This window comes from Neopsephotus bourkii, unplaced genomic scaffold (genome assembly GCF_033783945.1).
Source record: "Neopsephotus bourkii isolate Nb327-2 ecotype Australia unplaced genomic scaffold, CSIRO-AGI_Nbou_v1 NB_1388, whole genome shotgun sequence".
Lineage (NCBI taxonomy): Eukaryota > Metazoa > Chordata > Aves > Psittaciformes > Psittacidae > Neopsephotus > Neopsephotus bourkii.
Genome location: NW_026901866.1, coordinates 536,341 through 563,613, shown reverse-complemented (window position 1 = coordinate 563,613; position 27,273 = coordinate 536,341). Strand labels below are relative to the sequence as shown.

Here is a 27,273-nt window from a genome sequence, read left to right as displayed (position 1 = left end):
TCTTTTTCTTTAACCCTGGTTACTTTTTCCAGCAAAAGGCAAATAGAAAACAAGTGCTCCTTCTACTAGATGCACGCATGACAGAAGGCTGCCGTAAGTACCATCAGTGTAAGATGCACATGCTAGACACAACCAGTGTGTTCTCGTGCATAACAAGAATTTGCCCTTGTTCGCTGGAAATGGAAGTCATCTTTGGGATCTTATTTCCTCACAAATTGTTCAGGAACAGTTATTAGTCTTCATTAAGAGGTGCTTCTCTCTTCCTTGCATCTGCATTGAAAAGACAAAAAGGAGAGGCTGTTAAGCCAAGAGTTCTGACAGCATTCAACTGAAAACTCAGAAACAGAATAAAGTTAAGTTTGTTTTCAGTGGACAGCACTCTCCAACTCACACTCATGATATAAATTCATTACATAGAGTGCAATACTGTATGAATCCACAGCATGTTAAGGAGACAGTCATACCAAAGTTGTGTGTATTTGTCCTGTTGAAACTGAAGACAATTCATGCAGTATTTAAGTAGACTAAGAAACATTCAGATTCCAGATCGGTTATATTTACAGACACACACTCATGGCCCCTTGCTCATGATCCCCTTTTAAAAGGGTGAAGCCAGTATTTGCTTTGCATACCAGCTACAGAGATGACAACAGCCAGCTCTGAAAAGCATTTGACTAATAACAACTTTGCTGGTCCAGCTGCACAGCACATACCTTTAAAAAATACCAGTGCTCTCCACACTGTATTTCTGGAACTGCCTGAAGCAGTCCCTGATCTTAGTCTGCTTCAAACATCAAACCCTTGAGAATGGCACCAACTAGGGTGTTGAAACACATACGGACAACTTAGTCCGTTACTCACATGCCATTACTACAACAGCAGGCAGTATGGTTGCCATTAGGAAAGCTGGGGTCACCTCTTTCCAGGGCTTCTGATGAAGTGTCTCTGGGCTGACTTTCAGCCACCTGTGAGACCCAGTTGAATGTACATAGCTTCTGAAGTGCACCATAATCACAGCTACACTAGCAATTGCCTGCTAAAAGATGCATTTATTTCTAAACTTAGTTTCTTCCCAATTCATAATCTGTACTTTCCCAGGTCATTATGAATATCCCCACTCAGAAAATTACTTGTAAATTAAAGACAAATCACTTTTGCATTACTGCAGGCCCCAAATGCCGTTCATTAAGCATATTGCAGATAGGTCCTACTCAGCCAGAATATTTAGAGAACATGATGCTGAAACTGTTTGTGTAGTCTCATGACTTTCTGCTAAACTAATTTTGGAGGAGACAAAATATACTTCCCAAGTAACAAGATTTGCTTAGGTCTTCTCAAGGGACTGCAACAGCCACATAGGACAGGACAAAAGCTCAGCAGCCATTTGTGACAGAAATTGGAAACTGCCTTTCCTGTTTTCTCCCCCATCATACTCATGAGGAATACTGAGGTTAGGGCTGACTCTTCTTCTGTCACAACTTCTCCACTTTGCATAAAATAACTGACTAGTGGTTAGAGATAAAAAAGCTTTCTAAAAAAGAATGTCATAACCCATCTAACTAGAGCGTTATTCCTAGTCTGTCTCTGACTTCAGAAATATCAAAATGCATTAAATTCTTTCTGGTGAACACTTATAAAACAACCATACCAGTTAAGTTCCTGAACTTCTTTTTGGCTTCTGCTCTTTCTTCAGCATCAAAATACCACACAGTCATGGCATATCTATAAAAGAAAGAAATCTTGTGTTTGTTTCAACTTTTGCTATTAAAATAGTTTTATGCTTATGGAGAAAGCAAACAATAAACCTGTATTAGTAGATAAAAAATAGGATGCAAATGGCGCATCTGTATAGACAAATATAGAAAGCATTTTAAATGTGGATTTTATCATCAAGTAAGATAGAAATATAGGTGAGAATTTCTGCTTAGAGGCACAAAAGATTGCACAACTCCTGGTAACAGAGGACAAAAGTAGCTTACAGACCTTTGCCTGGTTTTCTCTTCTGGGATGCCTGTAGGCAACTTGGGGGCTGCCCTGCATCACACTGGCTTTTCATAGCCTGTTGACAGATGGTAGCCTTAAGAATCCCTATAGCATTACAAGGGCAAAAGTATAACCCAGCATCTCCCAGATAAATAGCTATGCCTGGCTTGGAATATTTCTCCTGTCAACAGTAAAACGGCTTTTTTTCCCATCACACACGGAACCTTATCATTCAAGCTTGTTCTTCCTCATTTGAAGAGAGAATTCACAGTGACTCAAACCCAGAAAATCCACTCAAAATCTATCCAACTGTTTCTTACACACGTGTATGGGGAAAAAGAAAAAAAAAAAACCAAAAAAAAACCTGGCCATAATTTTAGATACAGATACAGGTAGAACAGATGCTTTGTTTTTCCCTGGCCAAATGTCAATACTAAATATGCTACTTACCTGGTTGCATAAGAAGGCTGAACTTCATGGGGGTTCCTTCGATCTGACCAAAAAAAAAGTAATCGGTCAAAAATTGGCTCAACATCTGCTACATAGGACTTTCCTTCTGGGAATATCCGGAGAATTCCACCATGAAGCTGAAAGAAAAGGAAAGATTGCTTTTTACATGTATTCATGTGAACAATGACTTATTTCTTCTTCCTCAGCATCCAACAAATGGGGAATAAACGTCTAATGAGAACCAAGACAGCTACGTGACAACACTGGAAAACCATACACTGAATCTCTTGGCCACCTTGATTTTCCCAAACAGTTTGTAATGTTTCAGCATAAACATCTGGCTAAAGTAAATGAACCAAGATAAAAGACAACACTGGCTCTGTAACAAGCACTGGGAAACCTTGGAGCTCCAAGTCACATCTCCAGAACCGGTGAATACCACAAGGCAGGTAAGGCTGCTCCACCTGATCAGACTGAGATCAGACTCTCCTCCCAGCTATTGCTAGATACTGCTTAGGATATTTCAGTGCCTGCATCTGATCATGTAGGAGTTAACTTTAACACCCTGGGAAGAGTGAAGTCTGTTCTACTGTTGGATTTGTAATAAATTTCGCATAAATGTATTATATCTGCCAGACAGTGTTTTCCCTACTTGTGACATAGCCTAGTTTCTCTACCATCTAATTTCTTTTTCAATGTGCCATGAGTTTTCAGAGAAGTCCGGTGATTTGCACTCACTGCAGAAACTTCAAAAGATGCAGATGAACTCTGCCTCCCTCCTGCTGCTGTGAGAGGGATCTTTGTAGGCTTTTATGCTGCACCACATAGTGCAGGGAAGATGCTGTCACACAGTACCAAACTAACTTCGGACCTCCACATGGCATGAAACCTCAGCAAGAAACTATTAGATCAGGTTTCACAGAATCATAGAATGGTTTGGGTTGGAACAGAGTTTAAAAATCACCTTGTTCCAACCCCCCTGTCACGGGCAGGGACACCTTTCACTAGAACAGGTTGTCAAAAATCCCATCCAACCTGGCCTTGAACACTCACAGGGATGGGGCATCCACAGCTCCTCTGGGCAATCTTTCAAATGTCTCACCCTGCTCACATTGGAGATTTTCCTAATGTCTAATCTAAATCTACCCCTATCAGCTTAAAGCCATTACTCCTTGTCCTGTCACTACATGTCCCTGCAAAAAGTCTCTCTTCTGGTTTCTTGTAGGCCCCCTTTAGCTACTGGAAGGCTGATATAAGGTCTTCTAGAGCCTTCTCTTCCCCAGGCTGATCTGATCAAGCCCAGCTCTCTCAGCCTGTCTTCATAGGAAAGCTGCTTCAGCCCACCAATAGTCTTTGTGGCCCTTCTCTATATAAGGCAACATGGTTACTTTCAAAGGCCAGTATGCATCTCCTCCAGCATACATTTGCATAAAATTGCCCTCATACCCATAAAATACTCTTCACCAGCATCCTGGATTTCAATTTGGACTTTTCAGTATCCACTTGTGTGCTTTCTCAATGTTAGAATAAGAGCAGTGCACAAAATAAACTGGATATTTACATTTCCTCCCACATCTCCTCATTTTATTATATTGAGATGCTTCATTGCCATACTGTCAGTAAAGGAATGTGTTTTTCAAACAATGTATTTTCAGTGGCATTGCCTCTGAATCTGAACTCTCTTCTGGGGGTTCACAGTATTTGCGTGTGCTAAAAGAGCCTCGATGTGGAGGCTAAAGTGGCCAAGACAGGTTAGAGAGAAAAAACATTTGGCAAATTTCAATAGATAACCCATGTGAATGGTTTGTGCCACATTATGACAACAGAAGTGTAAAGAGACATCCTGCGATTCTACAAACCCTTATTTTGCTTCTAACATAAAGGCACAGTAAGTTCAAGGCTGATTTTACTGCTCATAGTAATTAGGGTAGAATTAAGAGCACCATCCTGTCAGGAGACCCATTGGTGGAGTCAAAGATGATGAAGAGGAAAAACCATGTGCTTGCTCCTTTTACTAAGCTCCATCACTTCTAAGTAAGAAAACCACAAAGGCAACTGCCTGAAGATCTTCTGCAGGTTAGCCTGAAGGAATGGTACCAAAAATGCTGAAGTCCCAAATTTGGGCTGTCATTTTATTCTGGTCCCAGTATCCACTTATTCTTTAGCAGATTATGTTTTTCCTTCTAGTGCTTCGTTGCTTTTTCCTCTAAACAAAGTGTAAGAGCCAGCAGCTCAATGCTTAGAATCTTTATTCTATACCAACAACACTGTGTGGGATGGGAGAGAGAATGATAAGGCAACAGTTCAGATTCTTACTTTCTAAGGGTTGCCATAATCACCAAGAAAATAAATGTAGAGATGGAGAATGGATCAGCTGTTCAAAAGTTCAGAGCTCACAGAAGAAACTGACGGCACCAAAGCTCTGCAGTTTTTCCTTCTGCCTGTGGCTTACCTTGGAGTCCCAGTTCTTGTTCAGGTAATAAATACAGGTGATGCAGCGACCATCGCCATTTGGATTGTCCACATGACGAACATACCCAGTTCCATTTCCAGGATAGCAAGCGACCATAGCCTGAATAAAAGATAAAGATCGTAAAAAAAATAAGTTCAGCAAGATGCCCACCTCCAGTCTGTCTTTGCCAAGTATCCTTCCACCACCAATTTGGTTTGGTATTTTTCAACAATGAACCAAAACCTACAGCGGACACCGCCAGAAAAGTATCTTTGTGCAAGCTTCTTTCACTGGATGAGTAAGCCCATGTGAAACTCCAAACTGGAAATATACTTCATATTTCACTATATATATCATAAAAGTTGGAGGAAAAGAAAAAGAAAAGCACTAAAACACTATGTATGGTACAAGCTTATTCTCTACAAACTATGTGACTCTGAGGCAGTCTCAGCTAAAGTTTGCTTGGGTTTCTAATGATGAGCAGTCGTTGCAAAACTGATTTGCAAGTCTTAATGAAAATAGAAAGCAATCTCAAGATGTCATGCCTTACTACCACCATGCTTCTCTATACATATTTTCAGTCCCCATCTAATACATCTCTATGGTACGACACAAAATGAGGGTCCCCAGAAGGTGTGGGTAAAAGTCCATAGAGCAAAGTCTGCAAAAACTTGCAGCTCCTTTGAACTATGTTTGCGCAGGGCAGTGGGTGTTTGCTTTCATGGACTGAGCCACAGAACTAACCAAGCAGCTTTCAGACACATACTTCTCTCTTTGATCATCTTCAGACTTGCTGATACAATCGCTTAATTCACGGGTTGTTTAAATTTCACCTTGAATAATGAGATAAGCCTAACATTAATTACTTCAAACCACATGATGCTCAACAGGTCTTAAGAGAGTTTCTACAGCAAAAAAATATTAAACTTGAGTTGACACCACTAGCAATCTAAGCAGGATGCAATGCAAGAGCAGGTGAAACTGGTAGGGATCCAGATCCTTGTTCTCAGAATAATTTCTTCACTACTGGAACTACTTAGTAGTGGTACAAGTCACCTGCCATGGAGTTTACTAAAGCTGTGATAACCGAAATCTTGTTCCCACTCCTCTGACATCTCCTTTGATTGCTTTCCAGTATTAGCAGAAAGAGCAATAAGATATTGTCTAAGTTCAGTTGGAAAACTGGACACAGTATCCAGATGTGTTTTCCCCAGGGCTGAGGGCAATAATCACTCCCCTCAGTCTGGCTCCTGTGCCTGTTGTCTTGGAAGCTGTTCTGCAGGGACACACTGCAGGCTCATGTTCAGCTCACTGCCCACCAAGACCACCAGCTCCCCTAGAAGCAGAACTGTTCCCCAGCCTGGCAGCCCCCAGCCTTTACTGCTGCAAGGGGGGACTTTGCCTTTGTCCTGTTGCCCTGTTCCCCCCAGCCCCCCTGGGTCCTTTTGGTAGCAGCCTTGCCCTTCAGTGCATCAACTGGTCCCACCTGTTTGGTGTCATCTCCACCCTTGATGAGAGAGCACTCTACCATCCATGGATAATAGTGGTCCTATGAGAAATCCCTGTGTCACTCCATTTGTTACCAGCCTCTGGGTATAGTACAACTGATCAAGCACCACTCTCCAAGCCCAACCATCCAACCATTTTTTTACCCATCTATTTTGCCATCCACCCAGACCATCACATCCCAACTTTGGATACAAGAGTATTGTACGTGCCTTTCCAAGAAATGAAGATGCAATTGTGCAACACTTGCATGACCTGCCCTCCCTTGGCACAACCTGCCAAGCACAGTTGATAACACCAAAGACTGACTGTATAGGCAAGAGCAACTGTTATTTTTATTTAGGAACCCCAGGTCTTGTTTTCTGCTTCCAAGCACATTCTAAAGCCATGCTGCTCTCACAGGACACTGGACCAGCCAGAGTATAGCACACACTGATCATATGACAGAGGTAATTTTACTGTGCCAACAAACACCAGCACAGAAGTTACTGCCAGCCAGCACACTGCATCCCTTTGACCAAATCCCTTCAACCAATCCCTGGTTACCAAAACCAAAATCTATTCACAGGAGCTGGCCAGTTAGGACAGGTGTATCTGTATTGCTGCAAAAATACTGCTCTGCATTTCAAATCATGTATGAATTGACTTTCTGCCCTCCCCACAAGCACCAGCAGAACAGTACCTGCAGGCAGCACTAAGTCACAAGAGCCTGCTCCTTACTCCAGCACCTGAGGACACAGCTGATTGAGGGCTAGTGGCCTTCGGGGGCAGGAGATTATGCTGAACAAGAGTAAGTACCTTTAATTCTAAGTAATAAGCCCTCTTCCATCATGCCTGGCAGTTGGCTAGATGCCTTGCCATAGACCTGTCTGCTCTACTGTCATTCTGGTGTTACAAACTGTTCTGCAGCTTTACTTTTATTTCACTGATAGCCTGGTAACAGCAGTAAGGGCCAGCCTACAGCCTAGTGCTGAAACAGGTTTGTTATGGGCATAAACTGGATGGAAACTGCAAGTCAACTGCACCTGCAATGCAGAATGGCACAACAGATTCAACCTGGGAGAAAATATTAATATAATACCAGAGTATGGTAACAAGAAATAAACCAAATCCTAAAATCACCTTCCCCACCCCTCCCCTCTTCCCAGACTAAACTTTACCCCCCAATTTCCTCTACATCACCCCGCACAGCAGCATAGGGGACAGGGAACAGGGGCACTCTTCTCTGCAGCAAACACAGCTGCTGCCAGGATGCTGCACACCTACACCACCAGCACAAGGCCTGGCTCAGCAAGGCTCTGCTAATCATACCAGAGGGATGGTGCACGGTGAGAGTAAAACTGTCAACTGACAATACCTCCTTCTAAGTTGATGTACAACACAAAATCATGGATGCCTTAGAGAAGACTCTCTTTGAAGTTAGACATTACTCCAAAACCACTGAGCTGCCTAAGAATCAGTCCAATACTACTGTTTTTTAATGGGACAATCAAAAAGCTGCTGAAGAATAACAGACTGCAGGCCAGGTCCTTAAAGGGATTTAGGTGCTTTACTTACTATTGAAATCTGGGCAGATGCCAGAGCTTTCCCTGCCTCCACCATGTAATATGTTCTCTTAGCAGAACATGTGCTTTGACTCTGAGACATTGATGCATTATTTATTTATTTATTTATTTATTTATTTATTTATTTGCAGCGTGCACCTTTTGCATCTGTAGTGCACAGAGTCCCCGGGGATAAAGAAGTAGAACAATTCCCACAGAATTCAAAAGCACTGGCCATGCTCTAGCTTAACTTTAAGAAAAGAAGGGGGGGGGGGAGTTTTCTAGTAGCAGCAGCTAACGGAGAACAGCAGAAGTGAAATATCCTTTTTCCTGGCATGGCGAATATTTGAATGAAACCTTAAACAATGAAGGGAAATCATTCTGGTCCTCCTAGAGCCTGTTGAAATGATATCAAGCTTTATCAGAGCACTGGCTGGAGCAGCTCCAGAGCAGATCAAACTGGCCTCAGCAGAGATTCCAGCTGTTAGCACTACTTTCGGATTCATTCAAAGCAAACAAGAAACAGGAGATGAGATACGTGACCCGGACTTAATTTAGTTAACTGGTGAACACTGGTATTTGCCAGCTTAGTGCATGGGCCAGCTACAAAAGTCAGAGGCTGGATCATAATAAACAAACCATTTACCAGGTGAGAAAGTGGAGTGTCAGTAAAAATTATTTCCTTAGTTTCAGCTATTGTATCCAGAAGAGCACACTCCGGCTTTAGAAGCATCTCCCTTGATTAACCATCTCCAACCCTAAACTAACAATAGCCAGCAGAGATAACCAGGAATGTACCCTACTTCTTTATTTCCAATACAATCCATCACCCATTGCAATGGCTGTTAGTTGGATTAAATCCCCTGTGTGACAACTCAAAGCAAGTTTCAGCAACACCTCCTCACCCCCCAATACTTAAAATTAAAATACATGAGTTTGTTCATCTGTTGTTTAAAATTGACATACAGATGCACGCCTTTGCTGTTGCACACACGCATGCCATAGCTTGAAGTCCAGTGCTCTGGTGGTCTAGTTGACGGTCATAAATGAAAGCCTACAAAAACTGGAAAATGAAAAGCAAATCATTAAGACTGCAGTTTCTGCACTGTCATTTTTAGAGATATTAGGTTTCCCAAGGGTGCAAATCAACCACCAGTTAAACAAGCAGTAATTATCAGATTCAGTGAGGAGCCAGGAATCATCAGTAAATTCCACATTGCACAGAAGCCTGCAAAAATAAGTTATTCATCATTCAGTTTAAGTATCACACTCAAGTCAGCCAGAGAAATCGGCAAGTCAAACTTCAACACACCAGCAAAGTTTGGAGGCAGATAAAAAAAACAGTTTCATAGAGAGGATTTTCCCTGCCTCCCAGTGCTTCTAGAAAGGGGAAAAAAACAAGTTCTCTTAGCTGATAGCCAGAACCGTGCTGTGAGGCACCATTCTGCTACATTTCATAAAATAAGCAGAGCTGGAATGGACTGATACTTGGAACAAAATGCCACAGAGAATACCTCAGCTAGAAGAGGCTCATAAGTAGAAACGAACACTGCTTAATAGAAAGCAGTGATGACAGGCCAGAAGGAGATGCTACCTTCGCCTGCTAGCACTAAGCAAATGCCCCCATGCACTCCTAGTGCAGACTCTATAGGTGGTATTGTAACCCTATACTGATCCTGTATTTTATTCTCAGAACTAGTACGACCTTTGCAACCAGCAGATAAAATTCTGACCAGCATAACTATCCTACCAACACCAACTACCCTTGCAAACTAAGCTAAAGACTCCATAATGTTTTGCCATTTTCTGTACCAGATTTGTCCTGTATAGTGCTGAACAGGTACTAGTTTTGATCCCTGGTATAGATTATCTCTGCATACAGCTTGTACATCAAATAGTTAAATTCAGGAATTACTTGTACAGTCTGTTAGATGAAAGGTTCTATACAGACACAAAGCAATACTGACCTACAATATCACTATTACAGTTATCTGGAAAACCAAGGTATTAATAAGAATTAATGATGCTGCAGCCACTGCAGCTTCCAGATACATTTTTATTTGGCTGCACCCTTCCAAGTTCCCCAAATTTCAGTCCAATATGTGGTTTTCAGTCCCAACCTTAGCACAAGCAAATATTACTCTATCAGACTTCAGGAATTGAAGACTATCAGGATTCACTTGACTGACTTGGGTCTGACTGCATATTGTACTCAACCTGATTTTAGTCTGTAGACGCGCACAGTCTGTGCAGCCAGAAAGGGAAAGGCACACAGCATGTTCTACATTAAAAGAACATGAGTAGTCTGACATTTCATGATCAAAGACAAGAGATTCTCAGTTGAGGCTTGTCTGACACACAGGCACAATGGGGTGTTTCTTGAGTACTTTCTTTTGCACTCAATTACACCCAAGCGTTTTCTACTGTGTAGCTTATAATGATTAAGTGTAAAATTATTTGTGAAAATTATTAGTTTATTTGAATTTATGGAAGTTAACACGCTCAACTGCTATACATGAACGAGCAAAGTTGGTCTAATTTAATACTTTCTAAGAAATAGGAGGGAACAGAGAGAAGAAAATCACATTAAAACATTAAAAAAAAAAATCAGAGACATTAGATTCAAGGGGAATCGCTAATTCCAAGCAGGGCGTGAGTATGAAACCCTGCTTGCTTCAGTCAAAACATTAAATGGGCTTCACTAGCAGTACTGCATGAGAAACCAGTACCTCATTTCCTCACCCATATCTTGAGTATCAGTCTTCAGTCAAACAACTGTTATGGAGCTAAACCTGCTCTCTGATCAGCTTCTTGCTCAGAGGTGGAGGCAAGAGAGGGAAAAAGCTGTGTGAGGAAGGAGCCTCTTTTCAGAAATTGAGAAACACTGGGGAAAGTGCTAGAATTTGGCAGGCCAAGACATCTGCAATGTTTCACTTCAACTTTCAACTTCATACAGAGGCCTAAACCAAAGCCATATGGACAACACCTAAATAGCATAAAAAGCCAACACAAACAACAATAAAACCCCTAGGGCAGTTACCTTCTTTCATGAAATGCAAAGCAGATCAAACTACAAACTCAGCTATAAGCACAGTTTCCTGAATACACCTCCTTCATTAGCTTGCCATAGTCCTACACAACAAAGGTACCTTGGATGCGAGTGGCAAGTATCTACTGAAGGGTCGAACAAGCCATGGCAAACAGACACAAAAGACTGATAGGACCTTCTACCAGCAGGTGACTCATCTCTGGAGCATTGTATCTTAGAGAGATTGATATCACAGCTACTTTTGCTCCTTGATCTTGTAGTATATCAGCAACCCTGAAAATTTTAGTGAAAAGGAGGAGACATTTCTATGGCCAGGGAAGCAGTCACACAAGTGAGAATACATTCACTTTAAAGCTTCCAAGAACTGGAAACCCCACCTCTTACTTTTTATTCTATTTGGTCTTTTTGTATGCACTGTTGTAGGTTGATTATTGTTGCCAGGTGCAGAGGCACGTTTTGGAGGATTTTCTGAGGAACAGCCTGAGAGCGGGAACTGTCGGAAAGACTACTGCTCTCATCTGCAGGAAAGACATGCAAAGATACTGATTTATCTTTGCTTACCAACCAGAATGCTATTATTATCTGACATTATTCTAATTACCATAAAATGGAAAACTGCTTCTGCTTATTAATCTTCTTCTAGAACTAAGTGTAGAATCAAAAAACTACCCATGAAAGCTCTGCTCATGGATTATCTCCATGCCACTCAGCTGTTGATGTTGGGCATGTTATCTAGTGGTAGCTTAAGGAGCACCCACTAAGCTTTCAAGTCTTATGGAATCTTGTCTTTAAGGAAGCTAGATCACAGATTTATGCTGCTTTAAAAATTAGCTCCCTGTTAAATGAATCTGTGATGGGGCTTACGTGGCCTTTCTTCTGATTGAGAACAAAATTTAGTTCTTCATGACCCATTAATGTGAAGGGCAGCTTCAGCTTGTGACTATTTTTTATTTCTTTCCTTAGCAGAACAGCCACTTAGAGATAAATCTGAATGCCCTCAAGTTGGCTGCCAGGGCAGTGCTACTGTGAAGTGGAAAGCCACAGAACAGCCACACTTCATGTCAGCAGCAACTGTCTGTGACTGTCAAGAGAATAGGGAGCAATTGCAAACAGAGTTTTGGAGACAGTGGCAAGTTTTGTTGAGCTGTCCCCACTGCTGGGTATTATCTGGGATCCCAAAGTGAAGGGGCAGTTCAGGAAACTATGAAAGGACACAGCCAAGGGAGAAGTTCTCTAGGCTTCCAAGGAGAGAAATCAGACCTGTGGTTTCCTGGGCAAAAGTCCCAGGCATCTTCCAGTGCACAGTGTCTACACTGCCCCTACCTTTTTCTTGTAATACCCTCTTTAAAAAAGCAAAATAAAAGAACACGTCTTGCTTTCAGACCACCAAATTCCCAGGCATGGCCAGGAGAAAACAGAATAATGAAACTTATGGTAACAAATCTAAAATCACCATAGGATCCAAACCATCCTTGCAGAGAGCATCTTAGTTTCCTGTAATAATTAAAAGGATTAACCTCCTTCCTTGTTTGTTTAATTAAACTACATATTTCTGCAGATACGGCAATTAACACTTTTCTTCTGTTCCCCAGTTCTTCTCTGATCTTCTGCAAGGGCAAAATCTCTGGCAGTGTTCAAGACCAGGCTGGACAGAGCCTTGGGTGACATGGTCTAGTGTGAGGCACCCCTGCCCACGACAAAGGAGTTAGAATTAAGGTCCTTTCCAACCCGGATCAGCCTATGGTTCTAGGTAACATTTTTACTTAACATCCTCCTCTGACCTAGAACTACACTTCAGGCTGCACCGCTGCTCTCTGTGGTCATTGTGCCTTGCACGCACACGGAGACAATACAGTTTCAGAAGAGATTAGTGTGCTGCGAAGAGCAGGCATACCATCACCGCGGGACCTGAAATTTAAAAGGCTATTGCCCGTGAATTAGTTCAGTCAGGGATATTCAGATTAAGTCTCCAATTAGCAGCTGTAAACATGCGCAGTGCATCAATGTATCAATAAAGGCTGCTTCAGTGCAGAAAGCCCGCCTGCCCCTGTGCCGCTGAGCTCTGGCTCGAGGCCAGCGGGATGATGGCTTAACGACAGTGCTACGTGCAGAGCGTGAGGCCATCCGCGATCAAACACAAACTTTACTCCAGAGTACACTTCATAGACACGCTGCGGAGGGAAGAGGGGAAACCCACGCTTGCAGCGCTGACTTCTCTGTTCTGGTTCTTGCTGGTGTCCCTCCCCCTCCTGCTGCACGCACGCTCTTTTCCCACACTTGGGAAAAGAAAAAATAATACTCTTTAATCAATTTTTAAGATTATTTTTGCCTGTTCTTGAAGCCCTCTTTAATTACCCGGGAAACCCCTTCTATCCCCTCCTCTCCCCCAGGAGCCAAACCTGGATGAACTGCACTAAGGAAAACGCATCTCAAGCAATCAATGCAGACAGAGACAGCATCTCCTGTAATGAGTCCCAGGGGACAGGTGACAAGCACCACCCCGGCAGAAAAGCAAATTTGTAAGTAAGTGCAGGCTTATTAAGGAAATCTGTAAGGACCGTCGCTGTACATTCAGGTTCTCAGTGGGGAATAAAGGCATGGTAACCAGCACAGACATCCTCTGCGGAATACCCTCATCTGTGTGGTAGAAAGATATTTTCATAGTTCCTTAAATATTCCAGCCTTGCATTCTTTGTCAGCCCTTAAATCCTTTTCAGTTCTGCTACTAATCACCCACAGGATTACACCACATTTCATTTTTCTTCCCCATGCAGCATTTAAAGAACTGCACATACTTTGAAGCACTTGTGAGTTAATAAAGGTCAGGAAAAACGGCCCCAACACAGGCAAACTGTTTTGTTGGTGTCAGAGTTGCCCAAGCTGGACATCATCCCTTTTTTAGCTATTATTCATTTATTCTTAGCCTGTGGGCCCAGGGCAAGTGAGCAATGCTACCCATGAGACTTATCAGCTCACACACAGTACACGGCACCCCTAAACCTTCCCCTGAACGTTTCACTTTGGAGACTCACAGGGGCATCCCAAGGTGCAGGCAGAGGAGGTGATGAGCCACCACCTCGAAGCAGATGTGCATGGGGATAGGGAGGCCCCAGCTGCACAGCACAGTCCCTCCTTCAGGCCACTTCCTGGGACACCTCTCGTGGCCTCACATGCCCCTGCCACACTGGAGGCAACACCACACCAGGGAGGTGTTTTTCTTTGTCCCCTTTGGCTCAGTGTAAGTCTCTCTCCACAGCCAGAGGAGGACAAGGTTCAGACTAACACCATCACACTTGGTGGGTACCCCAATTACACCTCAAGGGTCCTCCCAAAACTGTCAGAGCTGTCTGGGCTTCTGAGGCTGCTAAGACATTACTGCATTACACAAACATAAAGGGATGAATGGTTCTCAAGTGTTTGTTATCACAGCAGTTGCACCAAATTAAGGCTAATTGATGAGACCAGTTATCTCCCATGTTAACTTTGGAAGGAAGCAGTCTCACTCACATCCCCCAACCCCTTTTTGCCTCCCCACCTTGTCAGAGGACCCTGCCTGCACAAGCACATTTGTTCTTGCACAAGATTTTGCGTAAATGAATATTTACATTATCTACTTTAATGAATTTTGTCCACAATCTATTTTAGATATAATAGATTACCATCAGATAATTTCTGCTATGCTTGAACAACATGCGTAGTCTCTACCTCTAAGGTTTTTCCTGCAGATAAAGTTGTACTGCTCTGACTACACCGTACATTTCTACAGCACAATATCTCTAGTGTGTGTGCAATTAAAAGGAGCGAATGTGTACACAGTGACAGCAACTTTCCTCACAGAAGGGAAATAGGCTTTCCAGATTCAAGGCAATTTTGTAATAATATTGTAATTATACAATAGAATGTAATAACTATACACCTGTTTAAGGTTGGTTAGTGAGAAAAAAAAATCCCAAGGGTTGTAATGACTCCCTCCACACCATCTACACAGTTGGTACTTGCCCCAGTTAGATGTCTGTAGACAGAAACCAGGCAACTCTGAGCAAAGAAAGCATGCATAAACACAGACATGCATGCACAACAGAGTTCCAGCCTTCCATTTTTACATCTTAAAGCTATTCAAAAAAGCTCTCAACTCATAGACAAAGAAGCCTGGTCTCAAATTCAGCTGCAGGCAACATCACTCTAGAGCTGAACATGGGTTGCTGAATTCCCACTTTTCCACGGGTCAAGCCTCTCCCATGGATTTATGCTGCCACCACCTGACAGAAGAGATCAACCCTCCAGGCTGGCTGTGCTGTGGCTACTGCCACAGGCTTCAACCTGCGGGCAGTGGTCGTGGGACACAGCCATGCCTCAGGAGTTCCCTGCCCAGCTGCCCTCCAGCCCGTTCCTGCCGGCTCCTCAGCTCCATCGCGGTCCCCTCTGGAACCTAACCCAGACGCTCTCACTGCAACTCACTGAAGAAATGCCCTTGGGAGGTTTCTCAAGACACACTTCAGGACTGGGTCTTAAAATAGCAATGTTCTTGGGCATTCAAGGTAGTTTCTGCAGGAAGCAGCACAGCAACTGTTGAACAGGGAAGTGTTCTCTCTGGTATGGGTTCAGGATGTTTCCTGAGGATGCAGAAAGCCTGGAGTGGTCTTTCTGGCTCTGTTCCCTCCTTTTTCCTTTTCCTCTCCAAAACCTTTCCTCTCTGGCAGCCAGTGTGATGAGAGCAGCATGTACTCGGAGCCACTGCAGGGGCAGCTGCAGGTGAGCCAAGCTGGAGGTTGGATGGGAGCTGCTCTCCCAGGATGCCAGCTGGCCAGGCAGCCAAAGAAAGCAACCTTCATCCCTGTCTCTTCTGTTCCTTGGGATGGAGATGAGAGATGGTAGCTGTACAAGCATGACTGGCTGTGGTAACAGTTGTCCAGGGAGGTTGTGAACGCTTCATCCCTGGCAGTGTTCAAGGCCAGGCTGGACGAGGCCTTGGGTAATATGGTTTAGAGCGAGGTGTCCCTGCCCATGGCAGGGGGGTTGGAACTCAATGATCCTAAGGTCCTTTCCAATCCTAACTATTCTATGATTCTAAGAAACAACCTGGTGAGGGCCTGCAGCTGCCTTTCCTAGAGGTGTGGGGTGCAAGTGCTGCTCTGCAGTGGGAAACACAGAGGGAGAGGCAGGACAGATACATAGTGGCAGATCAGAGCTATAGGTGTGTATATGCATATTCAGGAGTGAGGGTGAAGTATGTACTATCTATGCCCTTAACTATGGTCATCATTGGCACAACTGGTGTCTTTTCCAACTGCAACCAAGATGCTCTACTAATACAGCTCATAATTAGCAGTAGCTTCTATAGATGGAAACAGGCCTTCTAGCCTGTGCCAGCAAAAGACAAAGTAAACTAAAAGAAAAAAAACAAACCATATGTACTTATTTCAGTTGCAGACATCTTAGGTAAGTGTAAAGAAACAAAGAGCAAACAAGTCAACTACATTTTTATACTTGCCAAGAAATTATCACAGTGAGTGTCACACTGGCACTGAGCCTTCAGGTCACCAGTGAGGCATCAGGTTATGTACCAGTAGAATGGTAAAAATGCATAACTTTGACACTTCATTCTTTGACCACCATCTAATGCTGAATTACAGTAAATCTGGCAATGAGGACCAGCATTTGCAAATCCTCTCACTGCTCCTCTGTGAAGAGGAAGTCTGTAAAACAGTTAACCAGGCAGTGACCCTTCCTGTTGTCCTGCTTCAGAGACACCATATACATACTCCACAGACAATGGAAGAGAGAAGACAAGTTAATTTAACAGAGACATTGGTGAAGAGTGTAGAGTTATCAATGCACCCTGGGGACGCTGTATCTCTTTGTGCACATCTAGTCACGTGCCATGGTTTTTATATATCTTAACAGTAGGACATGTTACAGCATTTACAGTAAAGCTTCTCCTTTCTGCACTTCTCAAACCACTTCTACCAGATTCCCTACAGGGAATCGGAAGGGGAAGGTGCAGTGCACACACAGTCTTCATCAGGAAGCACAACACCCTAAGACTGTTAATCTAGGAACAGGCAAGTTGAGGATTGACACTTCTGCTCACCCTCCCCCCCCCCCCCCAATATCTCCTCTCCCAAATTCCTCTTGTTCTCTTTTGTTTTGGTTGGGTTTTTTTTTTTTTCTTCCTTTTTTCTTCCTGTACTGTTCACATGGTCCAGCGGGCAAGGGACTGTAGGCGACTTTCAGCACCCCCTGGAGCCTCAGAGCAGTCAGGAAGCTCCATGCTGGCATCCACCACCTTGAAGCCACTGTCCAGCAAACAGAGCCTTGCACCCTAGACTTTTCCCACCAAAGATGGTGTTCCCCAGCCTGCACTGACTAGCACCTATCTCCCTGTATTCATTACTGCAATAACTGCTACTGTTAATGGTATGAAACAGGTTTGCCACAAGACAGTCAACTGCAATGGCCAGATAAAAACCATACCTGCCACCTATAAATTCCATCATATAAGGCTCCTTGCTCCCTCACAAGACACTATGTAAAAGATGGCCTGTATTTCACATCTCAGACAAAATGTAGACAAAGACTGGGCACAGCACAAGAAATCACTACAGCATTTCCTCAAGTTTTCTAAACACTCTAGCATAGCCTAAGCCAAGCACCAAAGGATGTGCTTCAGGCCCACTGAAAAAAAAAAAAATTACACTGCAAGAAGACATAAGCAATGATTAATTATTATTATGAATTGCAGACAAGAAAAATGGAAACTTATTTCTTGTCTGGATTTTCAGGTCCAAAAAGAAAGTACAGGAAAGAGTCTACTGTGACCGAAGAATTCATATGAACTAGATATATAGGAGGCTCAAAATGGTTATCTTTATGCTTCAAAGTAGGACGGAATGACTTCATGTTTGGCAAAAGTTGTGGCTACCCTGACATTTTCAGCTGACAAGGCTTCGGACAAACTGTTTCCAGCCTGTGCAGCTAATGTGTTATGCTGTACTCCTACAATTTATACTATTCATTTTAAACAGGGTGGCTTTTGGTATGGTAGTGTAGTAAGTCTCCATGGAACTACTATGGTCAGCAAAATCTCTTGCCTTATTTTATTTGCAAAAAATCAGAGCAACAAGTAGCTTGTTTAATCAGCTCCTTTCTACTAAGTGCTTTGTATGGTATAAGTTTCTTTGTCTACTAATCTTATCAAACCACAATGACAAGAGAAAAATGACTGTAGGGAAAAGCTCCTTTCTGTCACTGAGAGATAGTAGATGCATATGTGAGAGTGAGTGATGGAAGGGAAATAGGGCTTACAGCTCTCTCCAAATCACTCACAGGAACGGTCAGGAGTGGTGTGCTGACGGGATGACATGCCTGTGAATAGTTTAAACAGTAGGAGATAGATAGTCTACTTGGCATGAGCCTCCTTGTCCGTTTCCTTCCTCCACCTCACTACCCAACCAGCTAGAGAGAATTTTTTGCTTTTCTGACCAATTCCCTGTCATCTCTTTTCAAAGCAATGAAATGTCTAAAACAAACTGTTATGTAATGTTTTATCAAACTCTTTTCTCAAGCCCTTCCTCTCTCCCTTCACCACATTCTGTGCCAATGCATGTTATTCACCCCAGAGCCCACCACAGAGATCATCAGCTGCCCTAGGCACAGGTACCAGCAGCAGTTCCCAAAACCCCTCTACCTTAGAGCTCCTCTACTAATCCAGTAAAACCTTTCCACAGAAGCTTAGGGAGTCTTGTGTTGCTGGCGGCTTTCTAACAATGTTATTTCAGTCTTCAGCTTTGTGACAGAAGGATTACAGTAATGATAAATCCAAAGAGGGCTTCAAATTCCCTCGAGCTGGTATGCACACATCTCCCATCTCAATAAATCTAAAACCAGCACCACTTACTCACAGGCTTCCCTTCCTGACCTTCTCATTCTCACAAGCCAGGCCTCACAAGATGGATGAGCACCGTGTGGCCTGCTGGTACCAAAGGACCACTTGCCCCTGACACAATGGGAAAAGGCAATCCAATTGAAACAGAAACAGGAAAAAAATTCTTAAAAAGTGAATACAAAAAAAAAAAAAGTAAGTACTTTGACTTTGTAAGCATCATCTTGAAACATTTGATAAAAGTATCGATCTCTCCCAAGTGTGGCAAGTCTGTCCAGCAAGCACCAAGACTTCATCTGATTAAAAATGCATTCTTTTGGGGGTCACTGTGGTTTTATCTCCTCTATCCCACTCCTTCCACATATGGAATAGAATTCCTGAAGGAATACAGACATGCTTGAATATCCCCACCAATCCAGGGGAAAAAAAAAAAAATAAGAAAAAAGAAAAATCTGTCTAGAACAGAAGAAAAAGGGGGAGACACTTCCACACATTAAATCAAAGACCTTGCTCAGAAAGCAACATGCAAGGTAACGCTGTATTACACAGAGACACCATTCACATAAGTTTGCAACACACTCAAAGAAGGAAGAGTTTACTGTGAAATCAAATAAAGACACTGGTATTAACACAGGCAGCTAGAATCCTTAATGCAAAGAAACAAGTTCACTTTTACTGTGTACAGGCTGCCCTGCATCAGTGTTATGAGCACAAATCCTGCTCCATTCAAACATATACTGTTGTTAGCAGTGAGCTGTAATGAACTGAATTATTCATTAATAATTACCTTGGGAAAAACCTGCATACAAATATTAATAGCCAGGACCAGCTCCCCTCCCTTCCAAAATGCAAGCTCAGCAGGAGGGCACTGACCTCTGAATCTTGCCTTTTCCCTGGTGGCTCTCCCAAGGATACTGTGCCTTGCAATGGTGTGCACACCCCTCCTAGTCCAAAGGACAAACACTCCCCATAACCAGAGGCACTATGCCACCGTATTACCGTGTCCCTCCCCACTCGGCTGTGGAAGGTTTACACTGACATTTAATAAGCAGTGAGCCCTCATACAAAGACAAACTGAGAGGCACATATTTACTTCAGGCATATTGGCAGACACAACAGGGCTACCACTGCAAGTCTCTGGCTAACAGCTGATGTGGTGCTGAGAAAGAACAGTCACATCAATAGATAAGACGGTGCTGAGGAAAATACACTACCAGAATAGACAAATTTCACTGCTTTTCCATCATTGTCTAACTCCTAAGACTCATTAAGCACTGCTTGACTGCAAGCTTACACACAATATATAAGAAAAATCAGGTAACCTGCCCTGATGCCACAAACAGATGGGCAAACTCAGAATAAACAGACCACTCTGCTATCAATGACACCTGAGAGCTCAAACTTACTTTGTTTCTCTTGCAGGATTAGCCACCTTCTGCCCTTCTCTGTGACTACTATATCTGTAAAGCACATGGACAGGCTCCTAATGCAGAGCAAGGAAAGTAGCTGAGTGGTTACAGACTTCTCCACAACAGAGGGAAAGGAGGTCCAACAGCAGCCGTCTGCTCCCAATGGCTCCGGTGCACACACACCGAAGACAGCACTTTTTCCCCTGCTTGCCACGGGATAAGTCTACCAGTGCACTGCAGTCAGAGTTAAGCAGGTACCAAACCCAATCTGATTGTAAATTCAGCACCCAGCTCTGAGCTCAAACACCATTCCATAGAGGCTACCCCTGATTCTGAGCCCAGTTACAGGTATATGCATCGATGTCTGTAAAATAGACCCATTTCTCCAATACCCTGTCCCTGCTGAGTGAAGAATCAATCTGAAAGATTCTCTGGGTGCCACTTTCAGAGAAGTATCTTCTGAAAGTTTCAAAAAGTCATCAAGAATAATTTGATGAGGAACAAAAACAAGAGCTAATATGCCCAGGTTTATACCCATCTAACGTTTCGATTGTCAAGTAAAAATTATACATTCCTGTGTATAATTAACCAGGCTAACTAATCTTGCTTGACAAACACAGATATAAACATCAGCTTTGACACTGAGCCAAAGCAACCACTCTAGGATCTGTGCCAATGCTGAATTCCTCAGTCTGATATCATAAAATGACTTGTCTGTTGTATTTGCAGTTCCAGTGGCTCTGGACTCTGTCGGCAGCCAGCCAGAAGAACAGATTTGAACTTACCCTTTATGCCAGAACATGTGCATTTGATTAGAAGAAAGAGAAATTATGCATATTTCTTCTGAATAATGGTATTCATCAGACCTCCCATTGTAAACTAATTGCAAGGCACACTGCTTACACAAGTATCAAAAATACTTTGTAACATATAATAAACCAGTATATTTCTATAGGCAGCATTGCTCTTCAGCTCTATCACCAGTTTTGTTTTCCTGCTCCTTACATCTGTACTTCAAATGAGGAAATTCAGCTTTTCACTCCATTTTAGTTGCAAAGGACATAATTTGAATGCTATAGAAGAGAACTTTTCCTTCTTCATACATACATGCAAAAATATCTTGCCTCATTACTCGAGTTAGGAGGGACTTGGTCAAACCACTCAATCCAAGCCCATGACATGTCATGCATTTCTTCAGCCCTCAGGAACAGAAATATTGGTAACAACCTGCTTAATGGACCATGTTTCACAAACTACTTAAGAATACTCCATCATGTGTGTTAGGCAGAAGGACCCTACCAGAAAACCTTACCCAATGCTCTGGTTTTCAGCACTCACTGGCCATGAAGTGCCACCACAAAAGACCTGCTTCTCCTGTGGGCAGTCAGAGGCCACCAGGGTGAGCAGGGGAGATGTCATAGCTGTAAGTGGAGGATGCAGAAAACATCCCATAAAAAAGTGAAAGGCTCACACAGAGACTCCGAAGCAAGTTCTCAATAGGGTTCACATCCCACAGGGACTAAATCAACTAATCTCACATTGAAAACACATTGTTGTTTTTTTCTCTTCAGGCCCATATACTTGCACTGAATGCAAGCAGTTGGGTTCTGAGATAAAATCATCAGTCATGGGCTTCCTTCAATACAGGTCAGCTCTCATGATTATGACTTTCTGCCTTATTTTCTAACCAGCAGGACTCACTAGCATCAAGCAAGTGACAAGACAAGTTCAAGATCCCCAAAGGCAGCCCTGACGTAGATTTCAATCCACGATGGCACCCGAGATGGTACCAATGTCTCACAGCAGGACACGCTGCCATCAGGACCAGGGTGCAGAGTCCACGCAAGGCACAGCCACACTAGTTCAAAGTACCTTCCACCCCTCGCCCACAAGGACCAATGCAGCCCACTGGCAGCACATCAAGTGCCAACTCAGCCACAGTGGCCAGGAAAGCAGGTGCTGACAGCATCACTGTGGGACGCTGCCTGACCACGGGGAGAGCTGCCCTTCTCCCACAGAGGCAGAGTATGAAAGGGGGAATAGCCACAGCCTCTCAACAGCAATGAGCTACCCATCCATCCTGCCACAAACATTTCCACACACCACCCAGCTGACTCAGTTCCTAGAAAAAAAAAGGAAAAAAATAAATAAAAAAAAACCCTACGGTCTCAAAGGAGACATTTCTCAGATGGCTTCTTCTGGAATATTTTACTGATTTCTTTTTACATTGTTGCTTTTAATTATATTTTTATAATGCAGGGATTTTTCTACAGGGCACCACCTCAAGCCCCTACACGTGCCAATTAACCCCAAAAACAGGCACTGGCACCTGAGGAGCAAGAAGCTGCAGCACATCACCCTGCAGTTTTCAGAGCATCACCCAATGCAGGGGTGCTCCAGGTGACTGGCCTCACAGATCAGGCTGCAGCTTTGCTTCCAGGCCCCAACTACCCACCAGATCCAAAGCTCTATCAAGCATCAAAACTCCAGCAGAATGGAGACAGGTCCTCAAAACTAAAGCAACCTCTGTCACGTAAATCTTCTCACTCTGAAGAAAAGCCTGAGCTATCCTTAACCATTTACCTACTAGAAAATGGGAACCACTGCATTATTTCCTATAAAAGAGAAACTCCATCTGAGGAGAATGCAAAAATTAACAAGCAGTACATTGGGTCTGTCAATAAAAGAGTGCTTTAGAAGAATGTTGTCTGGTTATTTTGATCATTTAACCATGTCAGCTAATATTTTAAAATACGACTTAACTCCAAAGACAGATTTGGATCACTGGTCTGAAAAGATGAAAGGTTACATTTCATTATCAGCCCTCAAATGTCAACCAGCAGCTCTTAAAGAGTACCCAGTACCCTCATGAAATTTTACTTATGTTCATTCTCTTTGATGCAATCTTAATTTTCTTGTAATGCTGTTGAAATTCATTTGAGAAGAGCAAAATCCTAACTGACTCATTTCTCTCACGTAGCTACAAGGAAAGTTTCCTTTATTGGGCAAATGTCCTTCTTGTCTTCTTATGTTTGTGTAGCTACAAAAACAATATAAAGCACTTCACACTAAGTAGATAGCAAGCTGAGGGAAGGTCATTTACTAAGCAAACTTCTCCACCTCTTCTAGCACTTAGGCGGAAGATTAAAGTCATACTATTGGTTTAAAAGCATAAACCTTAAATAATGAGGCTGATATTACATAGATTCATTTTCAAGACAAAAAAAGAGTTAAAATGTAGCCAAAGGCTTAAATTTTAGTTTAACTGCTCTGGACTCTTAGCTCCATCTTATACCTGTATCTCAGAACAGTAATTTACAATAACACTTGTCCAGCTAAGAAGTTCTGGTCCAGTTGCTCAGAAACACCCCACAACTTTCCAAATGTCAAGCTGTGGAAGTTTTGTGGGCATCCATTTATGTGTATAAGCTAGTAGTTAAAAATACACTGAATGTAAGATTTTTGTGTATGCCTTCACAAAACCAGAAGACAAGCAGAATGACTGAAAGGTAGAAGGGAAATGTCTGTAGGTGACGTGGGAATCTGCATGCACTGTAGTAGTCAGTTGGTTAGTCACAGGAATAATCTTCTGGCTGAAGGCGTCCCACATCTCAGTTACAGATGGCAGCTGCTATTCCAGGGCCACACATATCCATGGCACTTATTATTATAATAAGGGGATTGGTTACTATTAATTTCTGACAGAAATTCCTCCTCATAGTTTTACAAATTATACTGAGTCCCTTTCAAAGCTGGACTGTTGTGTAGCACTTCCATACACTGGATAAGAAGACATCTTTCACGCTAAAGCACAAGGGCCAAAAGTCTCTCTTTATAGAAAGGAGCTATTTATAAAACACTCTGTCCTGTCTGTTACTGCTATTTGAACAAAAATGACTACAAGAACATTGTAACTCAGGTTTAAAATCATCTCTACAACCCCAAAAGATCTTTCCCCCCACCCAGTGCCAACAGCCTTCATGCATCCAGTTGACTTTTTTTGACAAATACCTTGTGAAAATGCTGGACAACCTCCTTTCATTCCAGTCCAACTTTAATGTAAGCCCCCGTTTCCCCCACACCCATGTAATCAGCAATGTAATGCAGCAATGCACTTCTAGCAGTAATCAGACAAATAAAAGTCACTCAGAGAAAAAAAACTAGGATGACCTTAAAGGCATGCCAGACAGAATGGTTATTTATACCTCTTAACACCAGGCTTGTACCAGGAGTAAATGAAATCCACTCTACCCATATTTTAAACCAAATCTACACAAGGTTTAACTGAACTGATGATTAGTAGTTCAGTGGAGCTAAGCACAGGAGCAATGTTTCAACCTTTTATTATTCCCACCACCCTGTGCAGGTGTGCAAGGGCACGCACACAAGTTTTAAGGTGCTCCCAAACACTGGTAGATATCACCATACTGCTTGCTTTGCTTTCTGTAAAAATAAAAAAATAAAATCTCAGTAGCAGTCATCCCCCTACTCAGTGCAAATGAGGACCAAAAGAAATGATAACTTTTCACTTCTGTATTTTAAAAGTTTCATCATTTCTCTTTCTGGCATATCACTAAAAGAAACAGGTGTTTTGAAAATGTACAATAAATTCTAAAGTTTAAATCAGAAACAAAGAAACAGGCACATTTTCAGCATTTGGGAAAATGAAGCAAACTTAGTTACAAGCCAGTACACTTTTGCCTCAGCATAACTGAGAGGAGTCCTGAGGAGAAACAGTTGGGGGTGCTGGCTGATGAGAAGCTCAGCGTGACCCAGCAATATCCAGAAAGCCAACAGTATCCTGGGCTGCATCCAAACAAGTTTGACCAGCAGGTCAAGGGGGTGTCCTCTCCCCCATTTACTTGTGAGACCCCACCTGGAGTCCAGAATTCAGCTCTGGGTCCCCCAATATAAGGTAGCTGTGGAGCTGTTGGAGGCCAGAAGAGAGCCCCGAAGATGATCAGAGGGCTGGAGCACCTCTCCTATGGAGACAGGCTGACAGAGCTGGGCTTGTTCAGCCTGAAAAAGGCTCCAGGGAGACTTTAGAGGAGCCTTTCAGTCCCTAGAGGGGGCCTACAAGAAACCTCAAAAGGGGCTTTTCACAAGGGCAAGTGGTGACAGGACAAGAGGGAATGGCTTCAAGCTGAATGAGGGTAGAGTTATGTTAGACATTAGGGAGAAGTTCGTTACTGTGAAGGTGGTGAGGCACTAGAACAAGTTACCCAGAGAAGCTGTGGATGACCCATCCCGGGAAGTGTTCAAGGCCAAGCTGGATGGGGCTTTGAGCAACCTAGTCTAGTGGAAGGTGGCCCTGTCCATGGCAGGAGTTGGAACTAGACGATATTCAAGATAACTTTCAACCCAAATCATTCTATGATTCTTTCCTTGTGTGTTTTCATAGAATCACAGAAAAGCCAACTTATCCCAAACTGAAGTTAAGACAACTAAGTGCAAATAAACTTCACTGGAAGGAAACCTGTAGTACAACTGTCCTCTCAAATTCTGATAAGAAAAAAAAACAAAACAAAACAAAAAAGTTTGCTCAGACTCAGCATCCCGTTTTGTACCACAAACCCAATGCAGCAACGATAACCTCGAACTATAAGACGCTGGCATGAGTTAGACCATCGAAACTGCTTTGGGTATCTCATGGGCACAACCACCAAATAATGGGATCCGAGGCAAATACCCGCTCAGGGAGCAGGCAGGTGCTTCGGATGCTTCTCCGACCACCTGAAACAATGCTCCAGAGCGAAGGCATGATCAAGGCTAGAACTTTTTGGCGGGGTACTCCCCGCGTTGCCGCTCCCCTCTCCCCGCAGCTGGGGAGAGCGACAGACAGCGAAGGGTGCAGCAGGGCTCCGGCCCCACCGCCAGGAAACGGGGCTCCGCCTGCAGCCACCGGGACGGTGCGAAGTGATCCCGGTGTCACAGCCAACGGCCCGGCCGGGATCCGTCAGCCAAACAGCCGGGCGCAGACCCAAGCACTGGCGAGGTACACCGGAGCGGCGCAGGCAGTCCCGGCTCGACCTCCGCACCCGGACGCTCCGGCAACGGCTGGCAAACGGCTACCCATTGCGGGCGTCCCGCGCTGGTCAGCGCAAGCGCCTCCGCCATCCGGAGAGGGGCTGCGGGGACAGCCCAGCCGGGCTGCCTAAGCCGACACCCGCGGACAGCCAGGGCACCACACTGGCGGGCGCCCGTGGAAACTTTCTGTCAGGTCTCACCGGCAGCTGCGAGGCGGGTCGATCCGGCCGGGTGCCGGTGCCTGCGGGCGGGCGCCCCGCGGCCCCTTACCTTGGATCGCTCCTTCACGTAGTACTTGCCGAGCCGGCTGCCGCAGTACATCACCAGGCGGTCTATCAGCGTGAGGAGGAAGTTGATGGCCTCGCAACCCTCCTCCGTGCCGCCGATCCACTTAATCTGGTCGCCGCGGAGGTGCCGCTTGGCCACGCCGCGGCTGGGGCCGGCCAGCTGCCCGTCAGCGAGCTCCCCGTCGCGATGCATTCTCTTCACCCGCTCCAGCACACAGTCCCCCACCACCTCCCCCAGGAAGTTGTCCAGGTAGCAAAAGCCGATGTCGTGCAAGCAGGGCACGACATACTCCAGGGCGATTCTTTCCAGGTCGAGCCTCATGATGTGCCCCAACGGCATGGCGCGGCGGGGACGAGCGGGAGCGCCGCTGCCCTAACGGCGCCCGCGTCGGGAGGCGATGCCCTCTGGGCCGTCGCGGACTCCAGTACGAGCCAGACGGTAACTCCGCAGCGGTGCAGGGCCAGGCGAAGTATGGCGAGAGAAAAGTTTCTCCGCCGCGGCGGGCTGAGCTGCGCCCGTGCCAGCGGTGCTGCCGGAGCCCGAACAGCGTGCGGGAAGCGGAGCCGGCGACCCGCGCCCGCGATACAGCCGGGTCGGCAGATGGCCCCGCGCTGATTAATACGCCAGCTACGTGCGGGATGTGTGCTCGCACCGCCGCACGTGGGTGGAGCCCACCCGCACGG

The 27,273-nt window shown here is 44.2% G+C and overlaps 1 protein-coding gene across 1 annotated transcript; it reads right to left on the bottom strand.

The window, feature by feature from the left end:
* EGLN3 (egl-9 family hypoxia inducible factor 3) lies at positions 1-27,273 on the bottom strand. The gene is made up of 5 exons (XM_061367580.1): positions 26,573-27,273; positions 4,886-5,005; positions 2,434-2,570; positions 1,649-1,722; positions 1-270 (listed from the first exon to the last, which is right to left on the bottom strand). Exons 1-5 carry the CDS (start codon positions 26,927-26,929, stop codon positions 233-235), a joined length of 726 nt encoding a protein of 241 aa, XP_061223564.1. The 5' UTR covers positions 26,930-27,273; the 3' UTR covers positions 1-232.